We start from the raw sequence: 21,459 nt of genomic DNA, 5'->3' as shown, positions 1-21,459 counted from the left end.
CTCATTTGGGGATAATGAAAAACATTATAAACTGATGAACAAAAAGATAGTTACAGAGGCAGTAAAGCATCAAACAGACTGTCAAATTACAGGGGTAAGGTTAGGGAGAGTTGGGGGAAATAAGAGATCAACTGAAGGACTTATATGCATGTATATAAGAGTAACCAACGGATGCAAAACATTGGGGGGTGAGGGCATGTATGGGAGTGGGGTGGGGGTGGGGGGCAATGGTAAGATATGTACACATATAATACCTTAATAAAAATTTGAAAAGAAAAAAAAAATCAATGGAAAAAATATCCTCAGGTGAGGATTAACAGAAAATAAAATAAATAATAAAAAGGCAAAAAAAAAAAAAAAAAAAACTTTGGCACATCTACACAATGGAATACTATGCTGCACTAAAAAAGAAGGAATTCCTACCATTTGCAACAACATGGATGGAACTGGAGAGCATTATGCTAAGTGAAATAAGCCAGTCAGAGAAAGATAAATATCACATGATCTCACTCATCTATGGGAAATAATGAACAACATAAACTAATGATCAAAAACAGATCCAGAGACCGGGAAACATCGATCAGACTGTCAAACCTCAGAGGGAAGGAAGGGAAGGGTGGGGGTAAGGGAGAGAGATCAACCAAAGGACTTGTATGCATGCATATAAGCCTAACCAGTGGACACAGACAACAGGGGGGTGAGGGCATGAGTGCGGGGGGAGGGGGGGTGTTGGGAAGGTAATGGGGGGATGAGGACAAATATGTAATACCTTAACCCAGTGGTCAGCAAACTCATTAGTCAACAGAGCCAAATATCAACAGTACAACGATTGAAATTTCTTTTGAGAGCTGAAAACCGACTTCTGCGCATGGGCCACGAAGTTTTAATCGCACTGTATGTGCGCGCCCGCACGTGGTATTTTGTGGAAGAGCCACACTCAAGGGGCCAAAGAGCCACATGTGGCTCACGAGCCAGTTTGCCGACCACTGCCTTAACCAATAAAGAAATTAAAATGCAAAAAAATAAAATTACTACAGCAAATTCTTCCTTCTAAAGCGAAGCATCCTCACTACAACGTAAATTCTCCAAAAACTTACATTGAATCAATAGTTTGATTTTTCAAAACAAGCATGCCCTCTTCCAACCTAATCAAAGTATTTTCCATGAGACAGGAATGAGTAGACAACAGGTATTATTTTCTTAGTAAGAATTTACTGTCCACATTATATATCAGGTTACAAACTCAAATGACTGTAGCCCCTATAATAAAAGGTGGTGAGACTATGGTGAGGAGTGATCACAACCTCCCCATTTGGGTCCTACTGAGAGATTTTGCTAGGCAGTGCTCCAGGGCAGACTAAGGGAAGCAGGGAAAGTGAGGAAGCCAGGGAAGGGGAGGAAACCGGTGAAAAGGAGGAAGCTTGGGAAGGGGTGGGTCACACACAGAATACCACAGAGGGCAGCCCCCTCTCCCCCAGTCCCACAGGGGAACCCTGGACTGAATTTCTCTCAACCACAGCAATGATAGCTGGGCTTTCATATTCTATTCTCCACCTGTCAGTCAGAGATGAAAGAAATTCCCAGAAACTCCCTTCTGCAGTAGCCCAAGGGGAGTTCTCCAAAGAAGAGCCAGAAGTGAAAGCAAGCCAACAGAGCGGGAGGGCAGGAGAACTGATTGTCTGCACCCAGTCCTAACTAGAACACCAAGGACTCAGCTGCAGGCAATTGAGGGCATCGCATGGTGGAATGCAGGCCCAGTGCTGTCTGCTGTTTTGATTTTTTCAAGAATAGTGAGAAACCATTTGTATAAACTGTGAGCCAAGCAAAGAGGTCTATAGACTGAATTTGGCCCAGGGGACACAGTTTGCAAACTCTGACACAGAGATATTTAATATCCCAGCACAGGCACATAAAAATTTACTAAATACTATTAGTAGAGGTCTTAACCATGCAGAAAAGCTTGAAATTGTACAGACATAAAACTTCACACTCTTATAAACTGTAATGTCAACAAGGACTAACTGGGGCAAATTGGGCTGAGGAATGAGAAAGGAATAAGATGCTATGACCTGATGTGAGGAGGACACTGAGAGGAGTCAGACAAGACAGAACCTGACCTCCAGCCTGTGTTATAAGTGAAGGACAGGTCAGTGGATGGATGAGGTCCATGGAGTGCCCCAACCACAGGTGGAACAGAATACTGAGCACTATCTAGAGTTGCTACCTACCAGGTATTCAGCATCAACCTGTCAAAACAGAAAGACCCAGAAAACCACAAACACAGGTCAGACTCAGGAAAATTCTAATGGGGTGGGGTTAGAGGGCTATGGTCTGAATGTTTGTGCCCCACCCCCAAAATTCATGTTGAAATCCAAAAGCCCAATGTGATGGTTTGAGTAAGTGAGGCCTTAGGGAGGTGCTTAGTTATGAGGGTGTAGTCCTCATGAATCGGACTCATGTGTATGAGATGAGGCACCAGACAGCTTGCTGGCACCCTCCTACCATGTGAGGACACAGTGAGAGAACACCAGCTATGAACCAGGAAGAGGGTCCTCACCAGAACAAGACCATGCTGGCATCTTGACCTTGGACTTCCCAGACTCTAGAACTGTGAGAAAGAAATTTCTGTTGTTTATAATCCACCAGTCCATGGTATTTTGTTACAGCAGCCTGGAATGGACTAAGATGAAGTGTGTGCAAGGGTAGTTCAGGATGTGGACTAAAGTAAGGCAAATTCCCATTGCTGAAAGGATCCTGACTTGATGCTTACTATATAGGACCTGGACACAGAGGAACAAGATATGGATCCAGTTACAAAAATGGAGCAAAAGGGAGGGACATGACTGCAGGAATAGAAAGAATCTCAATTACGAAATCTAGGACAGATACAGATGGACATGTTGGACATGAAAACTTGATGCTGAGTCACCTGGGCAGTGCAGGAGCCTTCTTCGATGCCTCATAAGGACAGGTTTGATCCTAGAAGTGAGCTAAGCCAAATATGGAATCAAGGGAGAGCACAAATAAAGAGAAAGGAAGCATAGTGTAGGCCAGGAGTCAGTCAGGCTGGCTTAGCTCCCAGTCCACGGTTGTTCATCATCAGAATGAGAGAGGAGCAACAGAAATATTGCTCTTTAAAATCTCGGCATCATTCCCACCACAAGGCCCAGAGGACATGGTAACACTAACTGAAACAAAGCCATCAAATCTTTTCTCATTCCAGTTCCCCAGGGACAGCCCTCTACTTTCTCCCAGTGCTCTGTCCTCCCGCTAGCTAGACAAAGGTCTATGACTGTTACATCCCATTTACCAAACTGGTACTTTTCCTGGACTGTGCTATACACAGTTCAGTAGGTATGCTGTAAAAAGGAGTCTATGTGCAAATAAATTCTGGAAAAAGCTAGATAAAAGAAATATTTTTTCTGTTATGTGGGTCTTCTCAGAGTCTACAATATTAATCATAAATAACTATCAGGAAATTTTATTATACAGCAAATTCATTTAATCACAGAAAACTTATGTTCGGGCATATTAATAACATTTCCAGAAATTGTTCTTCAGTGTTTCCAAATTAAATATTTTTAAAAACAGTCTTTATATTAATTCAAACATATTTCAAGAATGAAAGTCAAACTTTACATGCAGTTTTTTATTGCTGTAAAAACACATAACATAAACTTTACCATCTTAATCTTTTATTATCCTTACCTGAGAATGTTATTTACTTATTTATTTATGTTTTAAGAGAGGAAGGAAGGGAGAAGAAAGAAACATCAATGTGAGAGAGATACATTGATCAGCTGCGTCTCATACGTGCCCAGACTGGGGATGGAGCCCACAACCTAGGTATATGCCCTGACAAGGGATCAATCCCACAACCTTTTGGTGTATAGAACGACACACCAACCTAGTAATCCAGCCAGGGCCCATCTTAATCTTTTTTAAGTGTGCAGCACAGTAATGTTAGATACATGTATTATTATGCAATAGATCTCAAGAACTTTTTCATCTTGCAAACTGACACAAGGCCTCCTGAACAACCCACATTCCTCTTCCCCAGACCCTGGGAACCACCATTTTACTTCCTGTTTCTAAGAATTTGACTACTTTATTTTTTTAAATAAATCTTTATTGTTCAGATTATTACAATTGTTCCTCTTTTTTCCCCCATAGTTCCCCTCCACACTGTTCCCACCCCACCCTCTGCCCTTACCGCCCCCCACTGTCCTCATCCCTAGGTGTACGATTTTTGTCCAGTCTCTTCCCACACCCCCCACACCCCTTTCCCCCTGAGAATTGTCAGTCCACTCCCTTTCTATGCCCGATTCTATTATATTCACCAGTTTATTCTGTTCATCAGATTTTTTTATTCACTTGATTTTTAGATTCACTTGTTGATAGATATGTATTTGTTGTTCATAATTTTTATCTTTACCTTTTTCTTCTTCTTCCTCTTCTTAAAGAATACCTTTCAGCATTTCATATAATACTGGTTTGGTGGTGATGAACTCCTTTAGCTTTTTCTTATCTGTGAAGCACTATATCTGATCTTCAATTCTGAATGATAGCTTTGCTGGGTAGAGTAATCTTGGTTGTAGGTTCTTGCTATTCATCACTTTGAATATTTCTTGCCACTTCCATCTGGCCTGCATAGTTTCTGTTGAGAAATCAGCTGACAGTCGTATGGGTGCTCCCTTGTAGGTAACTAACTGTTTTTCTCTTGCTGCTTTTAATATTCTCTTTGTCTTTTGCTCTTGGCATTTTAATTATGATGTGTCTTGGTGTAGTCCTCTTTGGATTCCTTTTGTTTGGGGTTCTGTGTGCTTCCTGGACTTGTAAGTCTATTTCTTTCACCAAGTGGGGGAAGCTTTCTGTCATTATTTCTTCCAATAGGTTTTCAGTATCTTGCTCTCTCTCTTCTTCTGGCACCCCCATAATTCGGATGTTGTTACACTTGAAGTTGTCCCAGAGGCTCCTTACACTATCTTCATATTTTGGGATTCTTTTTTCTCTTTGCTTTTCTGGTTGGGTGTTTTTTGTTTCTTTGTATTTCAAATCTTTGACTTGATTCTTACAGTCCTCTAGTCTGCTGTTAGATCTCTGTATATTATTTTTTATTTCAGTCAATGTTTGCTTAATTTCTAGTATGTCCTTTTTCATATCCTCAAGGGTCTCGCTAAATTTATTGGCCTTTTCTAGAGAATTCTTGAAAAACCTTATAACCATGGTTTTGAACTCTATACCCAGTCATTTGCTTTCCTCCATTTCTTTCATTTGTGACCTATTTCTTTGTCTCTGCATTTTGGCTGCTTCTCTGAGTTGATAGAGTGGCTTTGTGCGCTAGGTGTCCTATAGGGCCCAGTAGCTCAGCCTCCCCAGTTACCAGAGGTGGACACTCTTGGTGCACCCCTTTGTGGGTTGTGTGCACAGTCTTGTTGTAGTTAAGCCTTGATTGTTGGTATCACTGGGAGGAATTGACCTCCAGGTCAATTGGCTGTGAGGATCAGCTGTGTCTATGCTGGGAGAACTTCTGTTCTGGAGACACCCTTATGAGACAAGACTTGCTTCAGTGGGGCTTTGGTGCTGAGTGTGTCCCTTATGGATCTGAGGAGTTGTAATCTGGATGGTCCCACTCTGACCCCTGGGTACACTGGCTCTTGGATCTCCAAGGAGGTGTTAATTTAGCCTCTGCCTGAGGCCACCCAGCAGGAGCTACGGAGAGATCTGCAGATTCCTCTTCTTTGTTTGGGTTTTGCAGGTGCCCAGATGAGGCCCAGCTGTGAAGCAATGCAAACTGCTGCAGGGCCTTGGGCCTTGTTTTGGATGTTCTGGGTCTCTCTGCCTCAGCTGCAGTTTGATAGGTAAGTTTAGTTTTCAAAGGACCAATCCACTCATATGCAAAAGCCTCTGTGCTCAGCTTGGATGGGGCGGAGTCTCAGGGCGGAGCAAACAGCAATGGCTTCGCGTCAGCCCTGGCCTAAGAGGCCCTCGGGTCTCAGTGTCCCGCGGTAATCACTGCAAGCACCTCTGAGAGAAAGCCGCCCTCGAGTTCCGCCCGCTGCCAGAAAGTCCAATTTCTCCCCATATGAGTCTGGGTCCCCAGAGTCTCACCTGGAACTGGAGTTCAGAGCAGTCAGGAGCTTTTGTCTCCCTCCCAATTGAGAAAGCCAGCCGCATACTCCGTTGCCAGCCCTCTCCACGTGCGTGCCTCTGTACCTCTGCCTTCTGCAGCTCCTCTGAGTCTCAGTGTGCTTTTCTCTTTCCTTCTAGTTGTAGAATTTCCACTCAGCCAGCCTTCCAGTGGTTCTGGATGATGTCCGTTTTGTCTTTCAGTTGTAGATTTGAAATTGTTGTGGGAGGCAGCAGTTTAGGTGTTTACCTATGCCACCATCTTGGTTTCTCCCAGAATTTGACTACTTTAAATTCTTCATAAAATGGAATCATACAGAATATGTATTTTTGTGACTGGCTTATTTCACTTAGCATAACGCACTCAAGGTTCATCCACGTTGTAGCATGTGACAGGATTTTCTTCTTTTATAAAGCTGAAAATAATCCCATTTATGTGTATATCACATTTTCTTTATCTACTCATCTGTCAAGGGACATTTTAAGTTGTTTTCACCACTTGGTTAGTGTGAATAGTGTAGTAAAAAACCTGGGAGTACACATATTTCTTTGAAATCCTGTTTTCTATTCTTCTGGATCTATACCCAGAAGTAGAACTGCTGAATCATATGGTAATTTTATTTAATTTTTTGAGGCCCCTCCACACTGTTTTCCATAACTGCGGCACCATTTTACTAGTACATTCCCACCAGCAGTGCACAGGGTTCCAATTTCTCCACATCCTTACCAATTCTTATTTTCTCTCTCTCTCTTATTGTAGCCATCCTAACTGTGAGAAGTGATATCTTACTGTGGTTTAATTTGCATTTCCCTGATAATTAGTGGTTTCAGCATCTTTTCATGTACTTGTTGGCTATTTGTGCATCTTCTTTGGAGAAATGTCTATTCATGTCTTTGCCCATTTTGTAATTGAGTGATTTGGGTTTTTTGTTGTTGAACTATAGGACTTCTTTATGTATTTTGGATATTAACCTCTTATCAGATATCTAGTTCTTAAATGTTTCCTCCCATTCTGTGAATACTCTGCAAATATTTTCTCCCATTCATCACTTTTCACTCTAATTGCTTCCTTTGCTGTGCACAAGTTTTTCAGTTTGATGTAGTCTCATTTGTCTATTTTTGCTTTGTTGCTTATGCTATTGACGTCATATTCAAGAAAATGTCACATTCAATGTCATGAAGCTTTCTCCCTATTTTTGTTTCTATAATTTTTATAGTTTTAAGTCTTACATTTAGGTGTTAAATCCATTTAGTCTTAATTTTTGTATATGCTATAGTGTAAGGATCCAACTTCATTTTTTTGCATGCAGATATCCAGTTTTCCCAGCACCATTTGTTGAAGAGACTATCCTTTCCCTATTGTGTAGCCTTGGCACGCTTGTTGAAGATCATTTGACAATAAAGTGAGGGTTTATTTCTGGGCTCTTTATTCTGTTCCACTGGTCTACATATCTTTATGCTAGTACCACACTATTTTGTTGTTGTTGATCCTTACCCAAGGATATTTTTCCCTTTTTTTTTTTCTTTTTTTTTTTTTTGAGAGTGGAAGGGAGAAGAGGGGAGGGAGAGAGTGAAGGAGGGAAGGAGGGGAGAGGAGGAAAAGGGGGAGGGGGGGACAGACATTGATGTGAGAGACGCATCGAATGGTTGCCTCCCACACGCTCCCTGACCAGGGCCAGGGACCGAACCTGCAACTTAGGTACGTGCCCTTGACTGGGAATTCAACCCGAGACCCTTCAGTGCTCAGGCCGATGCCTCAAGCATTGACCCACACTGAGCAGGGCAGTACCATACTGTTTTGATTACTGTAGCTTGGTAACATGTATTTTAAAAATCAGGAGGTATGAGGCCTCCAGTTTTGTTTTCCTTTCTCAAAATTGTTTAGTTATTCCGAGTCCTTTAAAATTCCCCATATGAATTTTGAATGTTTTTTTTCTATTTTTTAAAAAATGCCAATGAGATTTTTTTTAAAATATATTTTATTGATTTTTTTTACAGAGAGAGGAAGGGAGAGGGATAGAGAGTTAGAAACATCAATGAGAGGGAAATATCGATCAGCTGCCTCCTATACACCCCCTACTGTGGATGTGCCCGCAACCAAGGTACATGCCCTTGACCGGAATCGAACCTGGGACCCTTGAGTCCACAGGCCGACGCTCTATCCACTGAGCCAAACCGGTTAGGGCTATATATATTTCTTTATTGATTTCAGAGAGGAAGGGAGAATGAGAGACAGAAACATCAGAGAGAATCACTGATCAGTTGCCTCCTGCATGCCCCCTACTGGGGATTGAGCCCGCAAACCAGGCATGTGCCCTTGGCCAGAATTGAACCCGGGACCCTCACTCCACAGGCCGACGCTCTATCCACTAAGGCAAACTGGCTAGGGCGAGATTTTGATAGGTATTGCATTGAATCTATAGATTGCTTTGGGCAGTATGGCCATTTTAATAATATTGTCTTCTAATTCATGAACAGAGGATACCTTTTCATTCATATATATATATATATATATATACTTTAATTCTTTCAGCAATATTTCACAGTTTTCACAAGTCATTCACTTCTTTGTTTAAATTTATCCCTAAGTGGAGAGAGAAACCAAGATGGCGACATAGGTAAACACCTAAACTGCTGCCTCGCACAACAATTTCAAAACTACAACTAAAAGACAGAACGGACACCATCCAGAACCACAGGAAAGCTGGCTGAGTGAAAATTCTACAACTAGAAGGAAAGAGAAAAGCTCACAGAGAATTGGAGGTACGGCAAAGGGTCTTTGTGCGCGCAGAGAGGAAGGGCGGCTGAGAGCCTGGCTGACTTTCTCTGGCGGAAGGGGGAAGGAAGACCCCGACCGCACTGAACCCCAGTTCTGACTGCACTGAACCCCAGATCCGGGCGAGCCCCTGGGGACCCACGCACTCGTGGGGGGAGTCTGGACTCTCGGGCGGAGACTCGGGAGCTGGGGAAGGCAGAAGTCTGAAGGCGCGCATGCCAGTGCGCACAAAGGCTGTGGAGGTTGCCACAGGCTTTGCCTAGTGGAAGGGAGTCAGAGGCTCCTGACTGCACTGAGCCCCCGTTCTGACTGCACTGGACCCCAGTTCCAGGCGAGCCCCTGGGGACCCACGCTCTTGTGGGGGGAATCCAGACTCTTGGGCGGAGACTCGGGAGCCGGGAAGGCAGAAGTCTGAAGGCGCGTGCGTGCCAGTGCGCACAAAGGCTGCGGAGGTTGCCACAGGCTTTCCCTAGTGGAAGGGAGTCAGAGGCTCCTGACTGCACTGAGCCCCAGTTTTGACTGCACTGGACCCCAGTTCCAGGCGAGCCCCTGGGGACCCACGCTCTTGTGGGGGGAATCCAGACTCTTGGGCGGAGACTCGGGAGCCGGGAAGGCAGAAGTCAGAAGGCGCGTGGGTGCCAGTGCGCACAAAGGCTGCGGAGGTTGCCACAGGCTTTCCCTAGTGGAAGGGAGTCAGAGGCTCCTGACTGCACTGAGCCCCAGTTCAGACTGCACTGGACCCCAGTTCCAGGCGAGCCCCTGGGGACCCACGCTCTGATGGGGGGAATCCAGACTCTTGGGCGGAGACTCGGGAGCCGGGAAGGCAGAAGTCTGAAGGCACGCGCGTGCCTGTGCGCCCAAAGGCTGCGGAGGTTGCCACAGGCTTTCCCTAGTGGAAGGGAGTCAGAGGCTCCTGACTGCACTGGGCCCCAGTTCTGACTGCACTGAATCCCGGTTCCAGGCGAGCCCCAGGAGACCCACGCTCTTGTGGGGAGAGTCTGGACTCTCGGGCGGAGACTCGGGAGCCAGGGAAGGCAGAGGTCTGCGCGTGCGCGCAAGGGCAAGGCTGCCGGGAAGCCAAGACTGTCTGCTCCACCCTGAGACTCCACCCCATCCAAGCTGAGCACAGAGGCTATTGCAATTTGGCAAGTCTAATCCTATAAGGCTGTCTCCAGCACCGAACTTCTCCCAGCATAGACGCAGCTGATCCTTACAGCCAACTGGCCTGGAGGTCAATTCCTCCCAGTGATACCAACAACAATCAAGACTTAACTACAACAAGGCTGTACACACAGCCCACAAAGGGGTGCACCAAGAGTGTCCACCTCAGGTTAACTGGGGAGGCCGACCCATTGGGCCATATAGGAAACCTAGCACATAAATTTACCCTACCAACTCAGGGAAGCAATGAAAATGCGGCGTCAAAGAAACAGATCACAAACGAAAGAAATGGAGGAAAACAAAAGACTGGATATAGAATTCAAAACCATGGTTATAAGGCTTTTCAAGAATATCCTAGAAAAGGCCGATAAATATAACGAGACCCTCGAAGATATGAAAAAGGACCAACTAGAAATTAAACATACACTGACTGAAATAAAAAATATTATACAGAGACCCAAAAACAGACTAGAGGAACACAAGAATCAACTCAAAGAATTGAAATACAAAGAAGCAAAAAACACTCAACCAAAAAAGCAAAAAGCAAAAAAAAAAAAATCCAAAAAGTTGAAGATAGTGTAAGAAGACTCTGGGACAACTTCAAGCGTACCAACATCAGAATTATGGGGGTGCCAGAAGAAGAGAGAGAGCAAGATACTGAAAACCTAATTGAAGAAATAATGACTGAAAACTTCCCCCACCTGGTGAAAGAAATAGACTTACAAGTCCAGGAAGCACACAGAACCCCAAACAAAAGGAATCCAAAGAGGACCACACCAAGACACATCATAATTAAAATGCCAAGAGCAAAAGACAAAGAGAGAATATTAAAAGCAGCAAGAGAAAAACAGTTAGTTACCTACAAGGGAGCACCCATACGACTGTCAGCTGATTTCTCAACAGAAACTATGCAGGCCAGATGGGAGTGGCAAGAAATTTTCAATGTGATGAATAGCAAGAACCTACAACCAAGATTACTCTACCCAGCAAAGCTATCATTCAGAATTGAAGGGCAGATAAAGAGCTTCACAGATAAGAAAAAGCTAAAGGAGTTCATCACCACCAAATCAGTATTATATGAAATGCTGAAAGGTATTCTTAAAGAAGAGGAAGAAGAAAAAAGTAAAGATAAAAATTATGAACAACAAATACATATCTATCAACAAGTGAACCTAAAAATCAAGTGAATTAAAAACCCGAGGAACAGAATAATCTGGTGAATATAATAGAATCAGGGGCATAGAAAGGGAGTGGACTGATAATTCTCAGGGGAAAGTGGTATGGGGTGGTTCATGAAGAGACTGGACAAAAATCATACACCTATGGATGAGGACAGTGGGCGGAGGTAAGGGCAGAAGGTGGGGTGGGAACTGGGTGGAGGGGAGTTATGGGGGGAAAAAGGAGAAACAATTGTAATAATCTGAATAAAGATTTATTAAAATAAATAAATAAATAAATAAAAATAAAATAAATAAATAAATTTATCCCTAAGTGTTTTTTGATGATTTGTAAATGGGATTTTTTTTTTTTTTATTTCAGAGAAGAAGGGAGTGGGAGAGATAGAAACACCCAACATCTAACAAAACCTTGTTAAAACTAGTAAAACAAATTCAGCAAAGATACAGGATACAAAATCAATGAACAAAAATCAGTTTTTATACGTTAACAACAAAAAAACTGAGACCTGGCCGGTGTGGCTCAGTGGCTGAGTGTTGATCCATGCACCAAAAGGTTACAGGTTTGATTCCTGGTCAGGGCACATGCCCATGGCTTGATCCCCAGTAGGGGGCATGCAGGAGGCAGCCAATTGATAATTCTTTCTCATCGTTGATGTTTCTCTCTCTCTCCCTTCCTCTCTCTCTCTTTCTTTAAAAAAAAAAAAAAATCAAAGAAAAAAATATATTTGTTAAAAGAAAAATCTGAAAAGGAAATCAAGAAAATAATCCCAGCCTGGATGGTGTGGCTCAGTGGCTGAGCATAAACCAGGCTGTCACAGTTCAATTCCCAGTCAGGGCACAAGCCAGGGGTTGCAGGCTCCACTCCCAGAAGAGGGCTTGCAGGAGGCAGCTGATTGATTATTCCCTCTCATCATTGATGTTTCTATCTCTCTCCTTTCTCTCTCTAAAATCAATTTTTTAAAAAACATATAAAAATATTTAGTGATTTATATATATGTAAGCTCATGCCATCTGTGAACAGAGATAATTTTATTTTTACTTTTCAGATTTGGAAGCTTTTTTTCTTTCTTTTTTTTTTCTTGCCTAACTGCTCTGGCTAGGACTTCCAATACTGTGCTGAATAAAAGTGACAAGAGCAGGCATCTTTGTCTTGTTCCTGATCTTGGTGGAAAAACTTTTAGTTTTTGACTGTTGAGTATGATGTTGGTTGTAGGCTTTTCATATATGGCTTTCATTATGTTGAGGTATGTTCCTTCTGTTCCTAGTTTCTTAAGTGTTTTTCTCATGAAAGGGTGTTGAATTTTGTCAAATGCTTTTCTGGCTCCACTAATGATGTGGTTTTTGTCCTTCACCCAAATGGAAACATTTTTTAAGTCAAATTGATTTTTGTTTCTTTAATAAGAGCTATGATCTGTATATTCAATACAATCTTATCCTGAGACCAGAAACTACAGTTTTAGAGATGATAGGGATCTTAGAAATCAACTAATCCAACTCAGACCCAAAAAGATTTCTCCAATATCACACGGCAAGGAAGAGATGATACTCCATCCTAGTGGAAAATACATAATTTTTGTATTGGTGCCTTTCCACGTACTTACACATAATTTATCCTACAATACAAGAAATACTTTAAAATCTGTCTGAAAATATGAGGTGGTGAGTATACATATAAAATATGTGCATCAAAGTACCAAAGCAGTGAAAAAATGGAAACAATCTAAATTGTTAGATTTAGCCGACTGGTAGACAGGTATGACCATACAAAAAATACTATACAGCACCTCTTAAGACTGATGTTTTCATTGACATGGTTGTAATTCAGTAAGTGAAAAAAGTAACAAAACTGTATATAAAGTTTGATTCCATTTCAAAAATTACGTGTGTACATACATATGCACTTAAAATATCTACGATTTATACAAAAATGCAAAGTGTTTTCATGTATAATAATTCTTGTGATTTATACTTAGCTATATTTCTAATTTCTGTACAAAGACAATATATTCCCCATGTAATTTAATAAAAGATTAATATTAAATAATGTAGAAAATCTCATGTACACATCTTCAAAACAAACAGCTTGATGCTGTAGATAATTCCTAATTACTCACTCATGTATGGTTACGTGTCATGCTATATGAAGACCAGCTTATGCTCACAGATGGGCTTTCCTCCATTTAATCAATAAAGTTTGAGTTGTATTCCTTTTAGCTGACTCTACCTTCCTTAACCAAAAGTCTTAGGCACTTTCTACATTTTCAAGATTAATCTAATACATCAGCACCCATGCCACTAGTGACTAGTCAAACTTATTTGAGGTACTCCAAACATCTGAAGGGAATACTGAGTAGTCTGTTTTGATTACCTGTGTCCATTACCAAAGCACTTTCCTTACCAATAAATTAAGTCTGTGTTCAAAAAAACCAAAAATATAATCATTTAAAAATCTAAGTTCTTTTCCTTCCCTTAATGAACATTTCAGTTTAACCATTAGTAGGCCCATAAAAGATAGACATCTGTGCAGGTGGGGGCACAGAGAAGCCCCCACAGAGTAAGCAACACATCTATAGAGAGAGAATTGTGCATGTATATATATGTGAGAGGGACAAAATTACAACAACAAAGAAAGACACAGGAGTCAGCTTGTAGGAACTCTTACTAGCCAAATCAGGGATAATCTGAACATGAAAAGAAATAAAAATTGTTCAGACAAACAATATGGCAATGGATCATAACCCACTGGAAAAAAATAGGAATCTTTTGAGTTCATGCTGATTTCAAAAAAACAAAAATAAAAAAATTAAGTTTAATGAGAAATGGGGATATTTAGAATTTCAAAATACCTTCATACAAAATATTAATTACAAATGGGAAAAAGCATAGATTAGAGTGGAGAATTCTGGGAGACATCAACATAATCAAGTGTTCAAAGACAACAGCATCAGTAATGGGAGTGCGAAGAAAACAGTTAATACATCAGCCCTCACACAATCCTCGGAAGAAAGATCTGCATGCAAAGATGGTCCACTGTAAACTACTGGGAACTTGGATTTAGAGCAAGCATGTCAAACTCAAAGGCTAACATGGGCCAAATAAACAAGGTTTAAGTTAATGTGGGCCGCAAAAAAACAAAAGCTTCAATTTTCATAGAAACATAGGTTTCTTTTGATAGAGACATGCTGAATACAAAGGGCTGAAATAAATGAGTAATAGTTAACATAAAATAATAGAACATTTTAATAAGAATTAATTTTTTTCTTGAACATTAACTTACCAGATACTGAATAACTGCACAAATTAATAAGCATAATGCAAATAAACCTATTTTTCTTGTTCTCCGAAAGCGAAATATTTCCTGCTGCGCACACCAAACACGTCAGTACAAGACTAATGACGTGGCAATCGGCTGCTAAAATATTTGCTGCTAGCATTATTGGAGAGAAATGGTGCTCCTGCGCCCGTAAGGAGAATTGAATGCAACACAATTATAGTAATCAGTCATTAGCGAACGTTGTAGTTCGTTATTAATAATTATGTATAACAGGATATTATAAAAATTAAGTGATGACATTTTTATTAAAATGTTTCTTACATGCCATTATACTGGCTGGGCTGCAAAAATATTCATTGTGGGCCACATGCAGCCCGTGGGCTGTGAGTTTGACATGCTTGATTTAGAGAGTACTCCCACCATTCCCTAAATGAGAAGGGTGTCTCAATGTGAAATTGTTCAGACAAACAATATGGTTTATGCAGAACACTGGAGTGGTTAAGTGTGTCTTCAGTGTGACTCTTCTAGAACAAAACTCTTGGGAGCTTGCCTAGCTTTTCTTGATAAATGTGCTTTGTCACCTTCCCCTGTAATAAATCTTAGCTGTGAACATGATTGTTATTCTGAGTCTTTCTAGCAACTACCAAATCCAGGAATGGTCTTGGGGAAACCCAACACAAGACAAATCAAAACCATGTGCTACTCAACAGGATACAATAAGAAGAACACAGCATCACTTCTGTAAGATTCCCCACCCCAAATACATAACCTAAACCAAATTTTAGAAAACATAAAATGAACCCAAAGAGGGACTTTCTATGTAATTACTAATCCGCAATTTTGAAAAGTGCCAAGATTATTAAAGTCAAGAAAAGACTAAGGAACGTTCCGAATGTGAAAGACTAAAGGGACATGAATACTAAATGCAATGTGTGATTCTAGACTGGATCCTCTTTTCTAAAAGGGCATTATTGGGACATCTGGTGATACTAAAGTCAGATCTACAGTAACAGTTACATGTCAGCGTTACTTTTCCTGACTTGGATGGATAAGGTACATTGGAAAATTTCCCTACTGGTAGGAAACAACTACTAAAATGTCCAGGATCATGACATCACACCAGTACCTTAGTTTCAAATGGTTTAGGGTATAAAAGCATTCTTGCCACTCTTCTTGCAACTTTTCTGAGTCTGAGATTGTTTAAAAATACAGAGTAAAATAACAAGGATGATGATGTGGGTACCATTCCTTGGTACCCACCCCCATCTTTAGAATGATGTACTATGAGAAGGTACAAAATCCTGTGTAGGAACTGCAGAAACTAGACCTCACCAAGAAAAAAGTTTACATAATCAAGAAAGCTTCCAAGCCAAATACTTTAACTGTACTGGCTCATGATTATTAAGCAATCATTAAGTGCAGAAAAATCACTGAGGTTAGAGTTGATTATCGTTTATCTAGTAAATTACTTAGTAAGTCTTAAATGTTGGTGATAAAATTAAGAATTTTTATTCAGTGTAAATTTTCATAGATGACTTTCAGCTAGAAAAGCCCATCTACAACATCTACTGCAAACAATCACTGAAGAATTCCAAAAACATGAAATTACCGTTTGTGTGCTTCCTGTTTGCTGCGACATTCTTCACAGTAGTATTTATATTCACTGCATAGAGTTTCTGTGTTGCTAAAACCCCTGTGTAAAATTCAAAATAAATTTATTTTGTCTATACCAGAAAATCATGTATTCATTTAGAAATACTCTAAATATATTCATTAAAATTCATGATGAATAACTACTCTTACCTTAAACAGTGAGTAATTGATGTATTTTGTTCCACATCAACAGAAAGGTCTAAAAAATCTTCATCTTTGCTGCTTATCTATAAAAATAGGAAATTATCTTTGATTTTTTTCAAATATCAGTAAACCACTGTTCCAAAATGATATAATTAAATGCATTCTAATATTAGTAGTATGTATATGAAGAAACCTTTTTCCCCAAGTTCAAAAGAAAAGGACTTGATTTGGATTATTCAAAAGAACACTGAATAAATAACTCCCATTACCTGTGACTGATTCTCTTACTGGCAAAGGCTAGTATGTATGAAATGCCATTATTTTCCAAAGTCTTGGTGTTACTGTAAAGCATGAAACAAACTGTACCATATGCACCAATTCTTAAAAACATAAGCAGGCCAAGAATGAATGAGAATGCTTGGCAAAGGACATGATACCTGTATTGTTTTATCATTTAAGAAAATAATTTAGCCCAAAATGCCAAATCCCAATCTTCATCTATGACCTTTTATTTCTCAAAAAAAAAAAAAATCTAATATAAAATTCTGTTTGACTTATGGGCAAATCACCTTATAAAAATGATTATTACTTATTCATTTGAATTGGATTAAAGCAGAACTTTGGACATCAATTTTCCTTGCTATTTTCTCCTTCAGTGACTTCATGTCCAAGATGACCATACAATAGGAGAAAAGCCTGACTCAGTTCCCCTGTGTTTCTCACCCACAATGACTATACACCCAATCCAATAAATGCTTTTCTGTTTCAACTGCATCGTTATAAGCTCACAGTCATTAGCTTGTGACATTATATAACTATATATATTAGATACTTGTGCAAATATGAGTAAACAGGACTATGTGTATGCAGTGCAAGCTAACTTATCTGGGTCTTGAAAGATTCGTTGAAAAAGAAGTGGGGGAAGGAGGGGGAGAAAGACAAATAACAGAGGAAAGAGAATATGATGTGTTTTAAAAAATAATTAGCCTGGTGTCGTAGGCAAGTGGGTAGGGTGCTAAGAGATAGTATGGGAGAGGCAGGCTAAAGCCAGATAAGGCAGGGCTGTATATCAGATCAACTTTGTATCAAATCAGACAGGCCCAAAGAGAAATAAAGATGAAGGAGTATAGTGTTTCTCAAAATGAGGTTTGTGGTTCTCAGACACTGCCTCAGGGGTCTTCATCTTAAATTTTCATTTTTATGGTAACATAAAAAATTTGACGTAAGGATGCTCCGGATCATCTGGATATATCTGAGATACTTATGTTTGTGTTCACAATTAATTGTGTTGGTGCCAGGTGATTGCTAAGTGGGGCAGTACTTAACTTTTAAGTGTTTGTAAACATGTCTGGTTATTGTTGGGCTACTATGTCCCAATGTGAGGTCAGACCCGGCATGTGGGAGATACAGGTCTAAAACTAAGTGAACAAGTCTAACTGGGAAATTGTTAGCACAGGTGGTAATGAAATGGAACATAACCCTCCCAATACAGAGTGAGAGGCAGTCCAAAACGAAACTCTGGAGGATACTTACCTGAAAAGGATAAATGAAAGAAGAAAAGCCAAGTAATGAGAGCAAGAAAGAAGCATCACAAAACAGAGAAGAATACCAGAAGGGGGTGTTGTTACAGAAACCAGCCTCCTACCAACTAGGAGAGTAAAAACTGCATCACTAAAATCTGCCATACAAGCACTACCTTCACCCATCCAAACCTTCCCAAATGCTTCCCACTCCTACCTGGATTAGGTCTGCTATTCTCTGGCTCCATGGCATCTTGTGTATAGTTCCCTAAACCATACACACTGTACTGGAACTGCCTGACTAGTTGTTGAGCGGACATCAATACCCTATGAGCATCCTGAGACCAGAAATCATGTCTTATTCTTCTTCCCACAACCTCTACCCATCTTTTACCTGGCATAGTTGGTATTTAAATATTTGTACAAAACTAAATGAAGTTTGGTATTAATGAACATCTCCTGAATCTGCAAAATTACATTTTAGATTATGAGCAAATATTCTCAATTCCCTTCATTCAATTCCCTTCATTCATGGAAGACTATCTTCAAATACATATTATAAACCACAGGAGGTCCCTAGTGAAGAATGGGTAGACAGATTACTATCTACACATTACAAATCAAAAGAATAAATATTTGAGCACTAATAAGGATGGCTGATATAACTTTCTCCGCATATCCCAATATTCCCAGTCTACAAAATAAACTTCAAAGTCCTTAGCAGAGCATCCCAAAGGCCTCCACATAGATTCTCAAATCTACCTTGCCAGTCTCACCTATTACTTCATTGCTCAACATACTAAACAAATTCAATTCTTTTCTATCTCAATGAAGAAGGTTGAGTTATATATATCTTCTAACACAGACCAAATTCTATTATACTAAACATCAAGCAACTGCCAAATTCTCTAATTTACAACTACTATTCCAAATGAAATACTGCTCAAATAATCTGTCAATGTTTCCTGAAGCTTAGAATTCAGTTACAATAAAAAAAATTTCTTTATAAGATACATCAAAAAACTCATGTTAAAATAATTGAAGTTGAGAAGGAAAGGGGGAGGAGGCAGGCAGAAGAGGATAAAGAGGGCATAAAGATGATGGAAGGAGACTTGACTTAGGGTGGTAAATACACAATACAACATACAGATGATGTATTATAGAATCATACACCTGAAACTATATAATTTTATTAACCAATGTCACCCCAATTAATTCAGTAAAAAACTGAATTTGATTAGATTGAATAAAAATGAGTATTGAATTGAATCCCCAACATCAAACAATGACCACTCAAAGCCATTACTGCAATTAACTGATGGTTGCAGCAATGAACAGAGAACACAACCAAAGATACCCTTACTCTAACTCAAAAACATCTTCGTAGGCTGTTAATGTACCAGTATTTAAGCATTCAGTCATACCTCTTTAACTTGAAAGCGGCTCACCAATACAAATTTATTTAGAAAAGGAAATTTTGCCTAACCGGTTTGGCTCAGTGGATAGAGCGTTGGCCTGCGGACTGAAGGGTCCCAGGTTCGATTCCGGTCAAGAGCTTGGTTGCGGGCACATCCCCAGTAGGGGGCGTGCAGGAGGCAGCTGATCGATGTTTCTCTCTCATTGATGTTTCTAACTCTCTATCCCTCTCCCTTCCTCTCTGTATAAAATCAATAAAATATATTTTAAAAAAAAGAAAAGGAAATTTTATTTATTTATTACTATTATGTTCTCCATTAATTAAAGTCACAGTATTGACAATGATCATTCTGCAAATGCCAAGTTTATAGTTTAAAAAATTAATCCAGCCGAAACCGGTTTGGCTCAGTGGATAGAGCGTCAGCCTGCGGACTGAAGGGTCCCGGGTTCGATTCCGGTCAAGGGCATGTGCCTTGGTTGCGGGCACATCCCCAGTGGGAGGTGTGCAGGAGGCAGCTGATCGATGTTTCTCTCTCATCGATGTTTCTGGCTCTCTATCCCTCTCCCTTCCTCTCTGTGAAATATCAATAAAATATAAAAAAAAAAAAATTAATCCATAAACACTCAATAGATCACTCATTGGTGTGGGTTATGATTTTTTTTTCTTCAAACAAATGGTGTTAGAACAACTTGACATCTACATGCAAAGGAAAAATATCTAGACATCGATCTTACACCTTTCACAAATTATAAAATGTAAACTATGAAACTCCTAAAAGATTAACATAGGAGAAAATCTAGATGACCTTGAGTTTGGTAAAAACCTGTTAGATACAACACCAAAAGCATTTCAAGAACACCAACAGTATTTCCATGAAGGAAAAAAAAACTGGACTTTACTAATATAAAAATCTTAAAACTGAAATATTAAAAACTTCTGATCTGCCAAAGACATTGTTAAGAGAATGAGAAGCTAGACCGCAGACTGGGAGAAAACATTTGCAAAAGACATCCTATCTAATAAAAGAGTAATATGCAAATTGACCATCACTCCAACACACAAGATGGCTGCCCCCATGTGGACACAAGATGGCCAGCAAGGGAGGGCAGTTAGGGTTGACTAGGCCGGCAGAGGAGGGAAGTTGGGGGCAACCCGGCCTGCAGGGGAGAGCAGTTGGGGGGGGACCAGGCCTGCAGGGGAGGACAGTTAGGGGTGACCAGGCCTGCAGGGGAGGGCAGTTATGGGCAAACAGGCTGGCAGGGGAGCAGTTAGGCATCAATCAGGCTGGCAGGGGAGTGGTTAGGGGTGATCAGGCTGGCAGGCAGAAGTGGTTAGGGGCAATCAGGAAGGCAGGCAGGCAGCAGTTGGGAGCCAGCAGTCCTGGATTGTGAGAGGGATGTCCGACTGCCCGTTTAGGCCCGATTTGTGCACCGGGCCTCTAGTATCTAATAAAGAAGTGGTATCCAAAATATACAAAGAACTCTTAAAACTCAACAACATGAAAACAACCCTATTTTAAAAATAGGAAAAATAGGTGTGCAGACACCTCACCACAGAAGATATACAGATGGCAAATAAGCACATGAAAAGATGCTCCACATCAGCCACTGGGGCCTTGGCAAGTGGGTATTTTTCCTTCTTTAAGACAGTATGCTTTAGTCTTTATTCCAACCTTAAACAATAAATATAACTGTAAAAGAGGAAAAATAATAATATACCTCCCTGACCTGTAAGTTTCTTATGAGCTGAACTAATACATGATTTCTAGTCAAGGGTCTATGGCCTTCTGAAATGAAACAAAATCAAACAGCTCACTGCAGTATTTTTCTGTCACCGCAGGTGTTCACAAAAGCAGTATTATGAAAATGTATACAGATTCTTTTTTTTTTCCTTTTTAAAAATAATTCTTTATTGTTGAAAGTATTACATACGTCCCCCTTTTCCCACCTTGACTCCCTCCAGCCTGCCCCCCCAACCCCACCCCGCCACCCCCAGGCCTTCACCACCCCATTGTCTGTGTCCATGGGCCATGCATATACGTATGCATACAAGGTCCTTGGTTGATTATCTCCCACCCACCCACCCTCCTCTACCTTCCCTCCAAGATTCCACACTTCATTCCATGCTTCCATGTCGAGAGATTCTTTTCACCTAACAAGTCCATCTTTAACATTTATCCTACACCTAAGAATTACAGCTTCCAAGTT

At 40.5% G+C, this 21,459-nt stretch overlaps 1 protein-coding gene across 2 annotated transcripts in view; it reads right to left on the bottom strand.

The window, feature by feature from the left end:
* USP12 (ubiquitin specific peptidase 12) overlaps positions 1-21,459 on the bottom strand; it is a 156,131-nt gene that overhangs the window by 41,361 nt on the left and 93,311 nt on the right. For both annotated transcript variants that reach the window (XM_080662502.1, XM_080662503.1), the window contains 2 exons: positions 16,322-16,398; positions 16,128-16,211 (listed from right to left, as the gene is read on the bottom strand). In XM_080662502.1, coding sequence (XP_080518628.1) covers positions 16,128-16,211; positions 16,322-16,398 — 161 coding nt within the window. The remainder of the gene's footprint in view (positions 1-16,127; positions 16,212-16,321; positions 16,399-21,459) is intronic.

Source organism: Plecotus auritus (genome assembly GCF_963455305.1).
Source record: "Plecotus auritus genome assembly, chromosome: 3".
NCBI classification, from domain to species: domain Eukaryota; kingdom Metazoa; phylum Chordata; class Mammalia; order Chiroptera; family Vespertilionidae; genus Plecotus; species Plecotus auritus.
This window is presented reverse-complemented; position numbering and strand designations above follow the sequence as displayed.